General features: G+C 47.4%; 2 protein-coding genes across 3 annotated transcripts in view; one reads left to right on the plus strand and one right to left on the minus strand.

The window, feature by feature from the left end:
• The window catches only part of rg (A kinase anchor protein rugose), a 342,944-nt gene that overhangs the window by 223,126 nt on the left and 107,250 nt on the right, over positions 1 to 12,568 (plus strand). The window lies entirely within an intron of this gene.
• mab-21 (nucleotidyltransferase mab-21) lies at positions 8,917 to 10,803 on the minus strand. The gene has a single exon (XM_065426860.2). The coding sequence runs from the start codon at positions 10,679 to 10,681 to the stop codon at positions 9,584 to 9,586; it is 1,098 nt and encodes a 365-aa protein (XP_065282932.1). The 5' UTR covers positions 10,682 to 10,803; the 3' UTR covers positions 8,917 to 9,583.

Below are 12,568 nucleotides of genomic sequence, written 5' to 3' on the forward strand. Positions count from 1 at the left end.
TGCGTGCCTAATTTCATACGTTTTTTTCTTTGCATTCCTGCAGTTCCTCGTGTTTCTTCATAATGTTTTAGCTCGTGTAGATCATGTAATAAATCCGTGTCTCTATTCCCTACGTATATATATACTAAAGACGAATGTAACTATATATGGCACTGTACCCTCTCAAGCAATACGGAAGGGGACATCCAAATTGCCTTCAAAATGCCGTAGTATCTAAATACACGTCCTCTAATAAGTGTGTTCGATGAGACGAAATGTTCGACGGGAACGCTTCTTGTTACATGTTACGATGTCACGTTGGAATTCACACATCACGAGTGTATAATCTTTGCTTAAAAAATGAATTCGGTGTTTGTAATTTTGATCACGACCGCATGCGCGTACACAACTAGTTCGAGCCGTTTTCTTTCTTTCTTTTTTCGATAAAAGTGTTTCCTTCGCACGAGCGCTTCCAATGCCTCATATATTTGTTTGCACTGGGCGACTGTCTGAGTTGGTTGCAAGATATATGCGTGTTGTGAAAAGCATATGTGCATTTATGCATGCTGTTAAATCGGTTTGCGCTGGTAACGCTTTTTCTTGGTTCCATTCTATTCCTTTGTCTCCAAAGTGCACCTTGCTGTGATTTGGATTCCAAAATTCGCCGCTCGCAAGCGTCGTCTTGAATGCATAATTTTTTTGCAATGCTGTCTGTTTGACACAGCGCGTCGTCGGTCGCATATTGCAGAGCACCGTGTGCAAAAGTGCGGAAAGTGCGCTTAACACTTGTGTCCCAGAAATATATAGTCTGCATGCACGTACAGCAGCTGTTGCCTGTTTTGGTATATATGTACACGCGGATTCGGCGTGCTGTGTTCGCAGTGTTGTTCATTATAGTGAGTAGCAGCCAGCGCATACATGCATGCATGCGTAATTTCGTGCATGTTCCGCAATGACGTATACTATAAAGCATCCCTGCACGTCAGTCTTTTTTTTTTTCCGTCGCGTTCGTTCCTTCGTTGCGTATACAGCGTGAAGGAACTCTTGTGTAAAACAGAGCTGAACTCTCCTTCCTGTTGGTTTCACTTCTCTGACGTCATTGCACTAACGTATGCACTGTATCGCAAGGCAAATGCGAAAACCGTTCACGATAACAAGCTGCGTGCGCGCCCTTATAAGTGGTCCGGTGCGGATTATAAAGCACGAGAAGGGGACTTCCGCGATATTGGACTGCGTACACTATTTGTCGCATTGTTGTCGCTGCCTCAAGCCATGCGTAGTACTACTGCTGCTTGCGTTGTCGCGTATCTGCGATTAAGTTTACGTTTTTAACCAATCGCCTCTGGTCTTCCAGGTTCACCCTCTCCCGCACTTTCCTTCCGCCATTCGTGGTGCCACTAGCGTTTCGGTCTCAGTGCACGCATAGAATTCTGTTCAATCTGATGCTGTACAGCCCGCAAACGACGATTGTAATCGTCCGTGTTTTTGCTTCCTCTATATAGCGTCATGTGCCTGGTATACATTCCTGTCGAAAATGCTATTGTTCCTATGGAATTCGAGACAGTAAAGAACATTAACAGAGGTGAAATATGGAGGAAAAGGATGGTAACTGTTGTTGTGGAGGCTAAAATTTTTCGCTAAAAGGCGTAACATTTTAAGAGTAATATATGTAGACACGTTCCTTGTATATATCCCTCGTTCTTGTGCTTGTGAGCATATCCTACGCCGTTCGGTGTCCTCGATCGCCCCCCCCCCTCTTTTTCTTTCCTTTTTTTTAATAAACAGTAGGTAGCAGCCCAGTATGATGCGTCAGCGCAGCATCATTTTGCTCAAACCCTTATCATGCAGTTCTCGTCTCACTACATAGTACTGTGAAGTGCGCGCCCTCTGTAATCGTGTGGCAAGAAAGCACAGGCGTTTTGTGCGAACTCCGAGCGTTTTCAATTCATCACATCTATAGTTTGTTTTAAAGAGACTTTCTCTTTTTTTAATTCATTTGGATCTGAGGTCAGTGCAAGTGTGAAGATATGAAAGGCGGCCATTCATTACCATTTACACCAAACACCCCGGAAGTTGTCACGAGCGACGGCAACGTGTTCGTTTTATAGATGACGGGGCCGCGGTCTGAATTGCGCATTTACTGCGTGAGAACATCACGAACATCAGTCTTTTATTGTGGAAAAAATAAGTGCGAATTTTTTTTTCGACTTTTATTTTTTAACTCTCGCGTTTCACAGCTGCATTCTCTCGCATGGGCAGCGCGGCACGCCGTGTGTGAGAGGGTTCCACGGGGCCCGTATATTCAGAAAAACACTCTTACGTTGAAATAGTTCTTAAGAACGAATACCGGCCAATCCAGCTCTGGACATACCATATTAGTGAAGTTGTCCGGCCAACGGCACTGAACACTTGTACGAAAAAAAAGCTTCGCGAATTCGGATCCAGAATACTCTATATAGAAACATGCGCCGAGTGCCCTATTCTCGGTCAATCACTTGCGGGCATATTTGCCACTTTTTTTTTTTTTTTGCGTGGAGTAACGTTCAGCGCAACAACCCTATGGAACGGCAGTTCGTGCTGTCCGCTGCCTTATCCAATGAACGCGCATCTGAAAGTGATATCCCCGACGGTGACCGGTAGACAACTTCGCCTCTGCTGGTTAAAATTAATCATCCGTAGTCCCCCACTAAGGCATGCCTCATAATCACATTGTGCTTTTGGGACAAAATTACGCTCAAGTTTAGTTTTAGTTTTACGCTCAAGTTTAGACTACAAATATTTTCTGTAATGTTATCTCACGTGTGTCACGCCAAATATGCCATCGCTCTATCTTGTATCAGGTGTTGCCGCAAGGATATCTATAGGCATCTATATAGAAACTGCCCATACTGGGTGTTTCTACGAAGACCTTAACCAATTTTTAAAGCTCGCTTGTGGCGAACAGCTAATTTCTAAACTTTGAGCTATACAAGTCCATATATATATATATATATCCATACTCGACTATCTAACGAAAATCGCTAATTACCTTCTTAATTACTTTATGGCGCATATTGCAATTTACAAATGTTAGCCGGTGAGTTTCCAAGGCGTATCCACATGAAACGAATTTTCAAAATGTCACCAGTTTCGAGATTTTAATTCCAGAATTATGGCGACTAAATACATGGACGTCGTCCCATTCACTTTCGTGCTTCAATGCATAAGATGGCGTTTTCCTCAAAAGGCAAGTGGAGCGACAGTTCATCTTTACTTCAAGCTTGACTGCGCTTATATCGAAACCATCCTTCGTGCCCGCTCCAAGTGGATGTGCCTTGCAAACTCGCTGGCTACGATTCGCAATCTACAATTTATGCTGTAAATTAAGTAAGAAATGAGCATTTTTTAATAATTATTCGTTATGCATTTCCATTTCTCGGGCGAGGTATGGCTCCCCCTCTTCGATTGGACCAGCAGCTCAATGACTAGAGTTGTGCTGTCTGCCACAGGCACTTTTCAAAAAATAGCGAAAATTTCTCGCAGGAACACCGGGTGTGTGTGTGTGTGTGTGTGTATATATATATATATATATATATATATATATATATATATATATTGAAAACACATCGCAAACTTGAAAACTACAGTCGGCAATTTGCATTCTGAGCTGACAACGAACTGAAGTTGCTATATATATATACATAGTCAACCGCGTGTTCTGCGTTTGGCTCTGTGTTTTCGTCTTCCTTGATATGTATTCCACATTTAAGTTCTACGGGCTCCCCTGATTTGCCGCATCGATGCGTGGTATACACAGTCGCCGGATAGCTCCGATACCGTGTTGGTTTTGGGGAACGCGTGTAATGCATGTGATTCACTGTCGGCGTGCACAAATTGAGTGGCGGGCGAGTCGAGATAAATGAGAACGCGTATGTGTCCGTTTCCATGTTCGCAGTATTTGTGAATTGACGCGATTCAGCAGGGGGCCGGACGTTCAAAGCTATATACGAGCGCGTGTAGCATGTTCAGCGCGCCCGATCGCTTGACGTCGAGTGGCTCATGCATTCAATGTCAAATCGGGCGCATAAAAATGTCATTTCTTTTTACTTTCTCTGTGGTGTTGTGATTTCGCATCATGCCGACGCTATTGTCATCCAGGGCTGGCATTCACAGAAAACGTCTCCTATAATATGTAAGTGCCCTCCACGATTAGCCATGTCGGCGCGGATCGACTTTTTTATGCCATGCTATAATGTCTGTCATGAGTGGCAGGCGCCCGAACGCCGACCAGTCGGGAAGCGATTTTCTGCAAAGTGACGTTTTGTGAATGCGCACCCTGATTTTCTTGTGGTACATCGCGTGTCACTTGCAGATTAAATTTGTTACGGCGAACGCAACCAAGCTATACTCCGGTATGGATATATCTATATTTGAATCAGGATGCGAGTCGCACCGTACATACGGTTAACGAAAGAGGCACGATAACATCTCACAAGACTTGCAAAGATAGTCTTGAACGTATTTTTTTGTCTACAATACAGAACGGGGAAAAAAATGCTTTTTCTTAGCTTTGTCGAGTGCGTCGATAATAACAGCTGCATCACAGTGCGAGTGCGCTCTGAACGTTCGGTTAAGACGCATCGAGGAGCTGTCGAATAAGGGATGAGAACTGTGCAGCTTCAAAAAACGATGCGGCTTAATCGTTCTCACGTAACCTGTACTTGTGAGGTGTGCAAACATGGCGCTTTTGCTCTGCGCACGCTGCCGTTGCCTAAGTCAGCCGGCGCCCCCACCGTATATATGCCCCCGTGCCACGCGCCATGACGGGCGAGGCGGGAGGATGCTCCGCTGTTATCGATCCAAGATGGCTGGCTCGTGTTTCGCGTGGGTTGTGGTCACGGCGCGCTTTGCTGGCACGATCTCCTCATCGTTGACACCTTTCCTCGGGCACAAGGAAATGCTTTCAAGGTTGGAGCCTCATCCAGTGTCGTTACCTCCGAAAATTTTGGCTGCGTGGCATTTGGCTATAGATCGAAATGCTATTGAAAGGAGCTGTTTACAGCTGGAGACAGAGGAAATCGCGTTGTGAATGCCACTGTACAATTGCCGGTTGTGTTTTGTAGTTAACCTTAATTTTGCCGTACAGTTTAAACTGAACAGGACATGTTCTGTTATATGCATCGCATGCAAGCCAATGAGAACTCGTATATTAAAAGTGCTTGTCCAAATATTGTGCTCATGTTATCTCTCTTAAGCTGATTCATTCAGCACAGTGTAATTCGTGTCTGATTATAGGTTCTTGCGACTCTAGACGTCTACACACATTATGTACGTAAATGTGCATTGTTATTATAATGTGTAATTCTACGCGTTGTGTTTTAATAATTTTAGCAGTGAGGGATCTAAGTGTTCTATTATATATTATGAATGGACGACCGTAGCAAGATGATGTACGCGTGAGGGCTTCCAAGTTGAATTCACTATACCCCCTCTCTCTTCCCTCTCTCCCGCACACTTCAGCACACAGTTCATTTGCACACATTCGCGTTCTGGCAGTGCGCTATACTTTGTTGCACTATGTATATATGCATACCCAGGCGATGAGGTAGCCTCATAAATCTTACGCATAAAGTGTATTAACCGTAATTACACGGGATTGAATATATCTATATGAATTTCGCTTCGTCCTCAGCGCCTAGTTTTTGCTCTTCATTAGAATAGCAAGTTCCATAGATGAATTTCTTGCTTTTATGTTGAAGATTGCATTCTTTGGGATGGCACGTCACTTGATTTTGGCTTGCAATTGGAATGTTTTCTTTGTAAGTGACGTCTACGTATACTGTAATCTAGCTATATATAGCTATAACAAGCGTTGTATGCTTTCTTTCACGATTCTCCGAGAAAACTTCTATTTCAAAAATTTTGTCACTCTTGCCTCGGTAAGCCCTGAAACGCACACAGGTAATGTGCAATATAGATCTTTTAAGTACAAGCTACTATGGCTACAAATTTGGCTTGGTATATGAACCTGGTCTCTGTGGCTTTCCGGTGCATTTATCGCGACTGTCATAAGGAAATGTAGCGTCAGTATAGTTCGCGCACGTGACCACGTATCAGGAATGCCACAGTCGCTTCCACCCGTCGCTTCAGCTCTTCGACACGGTAAGAGGCTGCTCCCCAACCCTTTCGTGTTAATGGTTCGAAGTGTCTCAGCGAATGATTAAACAATGCAGTACTTCTTTAGAAGTATGACGGCAAAATGAGGCGCATATATATATCCTCCCTGGGTTAAAATGGAGACGAGGCATTTGACTTAGTCAAAGTCCCTTGATGAAGTTTACCCATGGCAATTCACTGACTATTTACGTCATTAAGAAATGTCACTAGAATAGTGGCTAGGACTTCAGAGTTGTCGTTAAGGTGACTGAAATCCCGCTAAATTTAGCGACTTTCTCGCAATGTTACCAACAGGGTTTTTGAGGCTGCATATAAATTGAAAATGCCGCGGAGTTGCATCGTTATATCCTTCCCCCGAACGCGACGTTTTCTTCTTCATTTCTCTACGTCTCCATGAGTTTCTCCTAATGTTCAGATTTTCGTACTGAGAGATCTGTTCTCATGCATGCATGTGCGCCTGACTCTGGCTACTGCCATGGCTTTCACATTGAATCGCATACGCGTTGGGAACACACCAACGTAAACGTTATCGACCGTGGAGCCCCGTAATGCTTCTCTAAACGGCGTGGGATGGCCTGTGTCTCATCCGTCACATCGTGCAGAAAAACGACGACACAGGCACTATGCGGAACTCTGCACTTGATACGAAGCCCATCGTGGAAAGTTCGCTCGCGGTGAACCCGCATTTTTGATCTATCGCTTTTGAAGGATGTATATACTTTCACTTCGGCATGCCATCCCGTCTATATCGCGATTGCTCACGGGAGCCGCTTGTACCTGTCACTCCAAGGCTAATAACCCTGGCACGGGAACTGCGTCATTTGATTTGTCACATCCGCTTCCGCGTGCATATGTATAACCTATCGGCGTACACTGATATTGACATCCCGGTGAGTGATCGATCGATGTTATGGCCTCGTGCCTTGCCTGCATGCGCTTCGTGAAGTATACAGTATACATGGGTTCACGAGCACGACGATGCCCCGCTTGTGATGGGAATTAAAAAGGCACAGGCGTATGAAAACAGAGGATTCGTATTCTAGCAAGTTTTATTTTTCATTATATAGTATTTCTTTTTCTCGCTTTTCTTTTTTCTTCACAACAAGTTTGAAAGATGCCAACACGACAAACACATGTAAGGACAACAAAGAATAAAAGCTGTTGCACACTTTTGTTTTCCCTAGCCTTTGAACGCACGCTTGCACGACAAGAGAGAGACGTGGTCGGACAAAATACTCACGTTCTAGCTAAATGAGCTATATATCATGGCACCAATGAATGCGGCTGTACATCCTGCAGTAACGATAACAGGCATGAAGGTGAACTGGGATATAGGTAACAGAAGATGAATGAGAATGTGCTTTTTCAACCAGAAGCTGTGACGCCACTGTTGTTATTCTGTGAAGTCTGTGTAATTAATTCATTGTTCGTTCTGAAGGAGACGCGACATACTCGCATGCTTGCTTCTTCCGAAAGAGTTCGCTAAACGGGAAAACAGCTGCACTGTACACCCGCATGCGAACGCAGTTTGGCCTGAGTGCGCAATTGACGTAAGTAGGTCGAGCGCAATATGCTAAATGTATACGGCGATTTTAAAGCTGCAAGCCTTCAGTTACAATTAACTCGTTCAGAGGGGTGACCCTCCCAGACGTGTGTGTATATATATATATATATATATATATATATATATACGAAAGAAATCACCTTGTCCCTCTTGTTCAACGAAAATTAGTCTTCGCTGTTGTATAGATGGGGGAGCTGCCACGTCCCGCGTGTTGCACATGCTATATATACGCATCACAATGACACATCTAAATTGGAGGGTTGTCGCGTGAGCTTCATGCCTGCGACGCACTGTTCTATTTTCCATTCCCATATATGACGCTGTCATGTCGCGACGCGGCTGTGTATATATATATATATACATATATATATATATATATATATATATATATATATATATATATATATATATATATATATATATATATATATAATATATATATATATATATATATATATATATATATATATATATATATATATATATATATATATATATATATATATCCAGACAGTGTTGGTATAAGTACACGGGCTCTGAGTATGTTAGACTGTGGCTGACTGACAGGCTCTCGGCAGCTTGTATAGGTCGACGGCCGGGACAAGCCAAGTGATAAACGATTGACCGGTATCAGGTGTAAACATGCCAAGCTATAGCCTCAGGTGTTGAACTACATATTGTTTAGACGGTATATCTATACAGCGCACTGCTACGACAGATGTAAGTGTAATGATGCGTGGCAGCCACAGTTGCTGCTGCAGTCTCGCTCTTGTTTCGCCGTAAGTGAAAGGCCAACATTTTTCGTTGCCGATTTCTGCACGGTAGACTAAAAGCACGTTTCGTTTCTTCTGGCGATGTACTTAAGGTGAATACAAATTAGTATATTTCTCTGCATTGCTCTCTAAGTAGTTTTTCGGCAATGTAGAATAGGTTCAACGTTACACTGAGCTATAGCACGTGCATGCCTTCTGCGCCTACGAACTATAGGAATTTTCGCATCAAATTGTTTCTGGAACAGCAGTTATTCCTGGAGTATTACAAGGCTGGATAGAATAAATTACATCATATATTTCGGCCTACGACAATGCTATTAGTCGTTTAAAACTAAATGTTAGATTCACTCTTGATTTTTTTTCAGTGCTTGCGTAGTCTGTCCGGTCGCTAACATCTGTCGTATAACATCATTAAGGACATATCCCACTGTAGTGACTCGTCTATTGCATGGCATCGTCCTTGCGTTTATTTTTGCTAAGAACGACACTCTTCGAAAAGTATAAATCGAGGACAGCTCAGAAATGTCACACACAGACAGTCAGCGTATACACATGCGGCCTCTCTCGGTGACCATGGTAAAACTATCGAGCCTTATCGGGACTAGCCTGGTGAGAGACCACGTTTATACATACATCTATATAGCACAGGGATGCGACTTCGACAATAAATACCTACAGCGGGCGTGCGGAGCGACTACTCTGAAGGTTGGAACAGAGCGCGATGTCCTTCCTGCAGTCGTCTTGGTCCATTCGTTGCCGTTTCGCTGGTCGCGAGGTGGGGAGCACACGCACACAGCGCTGCTTGGCGCCGCGCTACGGCCACCGTTGCATTTTAATGGCCCACCCGCGGACACGCGGAGACACTGCGTTGAACAACAAGAAACCGTATGGTCATCGCACTCCGGGACACACGGACACCGCGCTGGGGTCTGAGAACGCGAAACCGGTCGGGGACCACTGCGTCCGGCAGGTTGGAGACATGTCCCGAGTGGCGCACCGTGGGGAGCGCGCTGACCAGGGGAGTGGTGGGTTGCACGATCACAGGCTCTTCATTCGACGGCCCTATGCGGCGCCGCCTGAATGTACACTTTATGTTAGCAGCGTCTTCAGTTCAGAGCTTCTCCAGCGACCTGGGATTCGTGAGCAGCTCGCGCGTGAGCCTCCACGTCTGCTTGGCCGCGTTCTCCAGCGCCCCGGCCGACTTTCCCTTGAAGAGGTCCAGGTGGGGCAGGAAGTAGTGCGGGCAGCGGCGGCACTGCAGGCACGAGATGAGCTGCAGCAGGATGCCGTTGAGCCGGTCGCCGAGGCACGCGTCGTCCCACTCGAGTTCGCGCGGGTGCTTCTCGCACTCGTAGAGCAGCAGCGTCTTGAGGTGGTACGCGGACACCGGGTTTCCCGGCAGGTCCAGGTGCCGGTCGCGCAGAGTCTTGAGCACGCTCAGGCAGCGCCGGCGGCAGCCGCCGGACAGGAGCCTGTTCTCGGCGTCCAGGAAGCAGAGCACCCACGCGTCGCCCTCCATGGACGACTGCTTGCCCTGTAGGGTGGCGCACTCCTTGGAGAGCAGGTCGAACCCTTCGGCCTTCACCTCGGCCACCAGGTTCGGGTTCGGCCATGGGATGTGCGCCACGGGCCAGTGGGCCGCCGACCGGGGCCAGAGTCCCGCGCAGCGGAATGCCGGCGTGATCTGGACCACGTAGCGCTCGCGGATCCGCAGCCGCACCTCGCTCGTGTCGGCCAGCATCTTGACGCTGTCGCGGTAGCTGCACTTGTCGCACGCCTGCGCCACGAGCGTCTGGAACCGCGAGCGGATCTTGCGCGCCGAGAGGTAGCCGGAGGCGGTGATGAACTCCACCCAGAGCGACATGGAGCGCTTGCGGCCGTCGCTCAGCTTGAGCACGGCGCAGCCGGGCAGCGTGCCGTCGTCCACGAAGTTGAACACGCCCATCTGGTTCAGGTAGAGCACGGCCTCGAACTCGGTGGGCGATATTACCTCCATGCCCTCGAAGTGGCCGTTGCAGTCGTTCAGCGACGAGATGAACCGCGGCTCCTGCACCTCGACCTCCTTGAGCACGTCCTGCACGACGCGGCACACCTCGCGCAGCGTCTTGGCGACGCCCGCCTTGCGCGTCTGCACGCGCTCGCCGTAGAACTTGTTCAGCTGGTAGAGTAGCTTGGACTGGGCGCCCATCATGTCCGACGGAACCAGCATGGTGCGCCTGGGTTGCTGGCCGCGGTGCCGCGAGCAGCCACGAACTCACGCGCCTGCTGCTGCTGCCTCTCGTGCGTCTCCGGCCGGCGTGCTCGTCGCGCTGCGTTTCGACATGGAACGCGACGGCGGGAGGCAGCAGCGATCGCGGCGCGGGCGAGGCCTGCCTCTCCCGAACGACCGGCCCGCTCCGCCCATGACTCCGCCTCCGTGGCTGGCGCACAGCCGCCGGGGGTCGCACTCCTCCTCCTCCGCCGCCGCCCGTGCCGCGCGCCGGACGGCCGGCGTTGCCGCTGGCGCGCTGAGCGCGGCGCGACGTGGTTCGCACGCCTCCCCGCCGCCACTTCGCGGTCGCGATAGGGCTCTGCTGTTCGCTGCCCTCGGCTAGGGCTCCGGCTGCTGGTCAGTGCAGCCTGGGGCTGGCTGTGTCTATTACCTGGGGATATCCGTGCCAACCGCGTGTCTCATCAGTGGCCTTGCCCCTTTCAGTCGCTCCTTCAAAAGTGACACGGCGTCAACTGTCGACGGATGCCAAGGTTCCGTGTTGATCACTGGCAGCATGCAGCATTCATATTCGCCAAGTCTGCCAATGAGCAGGAGCAGCAAGAACGGGCGCGTTCTGGTTTCGGGCCAGCATCATCGGTGCACGCGTATAATAACCGGAAACAGCCTGCATTGAATTCAAAGACCGCATTGCATCCCCGTTTCTGCATCTGTTGTCTTTGCAGGAACGGCGAAAAAGAGAGAACACTGCCGTCGTACACCATGAGAAGAGGCTTAGTGAAGCCAAGCTTCTGTTGGTTGGCGGACGTCGTGACGCTATTACCGCACAGCGTCGGCATGCTGAAATGGCTTATAAAAAAAAAAATGGCTTATTATAGGTACTTTGTGCTCCAAACTGTTTCGCTTCGTTCACTTGTCAGCGGCCTTCTGCTCCTTATGACGGCAATGTAGACACTTCTGCAACGCCACCCTGATAAAGACGCTCTCGATCAGCACATAAGGGGTGCGATCTTGTACGCGTTCCAAAATAGAACGGAGGTGGTCCGTTCCACCGAGCCGCACGCGGTTGGCCAGTTTGAACGGTGAAGAATGCCATGACGTCAATTGTGAAGTGATATCTGCTGTCAATCATTCCGTGTTGTCTGCTATCGGACAAACGCAACGGAGCGGACCGCCAATTTCGCGACGGAAAGAACGGACCGCCTCCGTTCGAGTTTGGAACGCGTACAAGATCGCACCCAAGGTTTCCCGCCACGCCAAGGCGTGTATTGCATCCAAGACGCACTGCTATACTCATTGGCGCCGTATATGGACTAAGGATCAAATTCAAATTGTTTTTACACCCGAACAAGCTTTCTGAAACAACTTGTTAGGTGTCTTTTATGAAATGCGCAACTTTTCATATTTTTGGGCCGAACACGTGACAAAATTGCAGTTTTTAGACTTTGAGATCATTGTTCTCCAACATTTCATGGTTGTAGCATGTAAAAATGTTCCAGCTAAATATTTGGCCGCAAGACTACCTAGAATAGTTAACAGAACAGCTTAGGATTAATCTGAAGTTCTCGTTTTTAAAAATCACGGGAATGCCCCAATTTGCTTTTTTGCTCGCACTATACATACATAAAAATCAAGTTGGGGCCTACGATCGCGAAGAAGAGTGCGTAAAGAAGTACTATATTTCTAAGTTAATGACACGGAATTTTCACTTTCTGTGAATTAAGATTATTTTTTGTGTGATTTTCTTCTCGTACATCATGTGTATACTTTGCTTTAAAATCAGCAGAATTCAAATGGCGCTCAGGCGGACAAGTTTTTCTTTTTTTACCGCATGAAATATTTTGAGAGTACGTTTCTTTGAACCTACTATAAATTGCCCACAATTTA

The sequence above is a fragment of the Dermacentor albipictus genome, chromosome 3 (assembly GCF_038994185.2).
Source record: "Dermacentor albipictus isolate Rhodes 1998 colony chromosome 3, USDA_Dalb.pri_finalv2, whole genome shotgun sequence".
Lineage (NCBI taxonomy): Eukaryota > Metazoa > Arthropoda > Arachnida > Ixodida > Ixodidae > Dermacentor > Dermacentor albipictus.

Bases quoted from the DNA above. Each gene is read 5' to 3' on its own strand.
- mab-21 (XM_065426860.2), bottom strand. From the start codon at position 10,681: ATGCTGGTTCCGTCGGACATGATGGGCGCCCAGTCCAAGCTACTCTAC.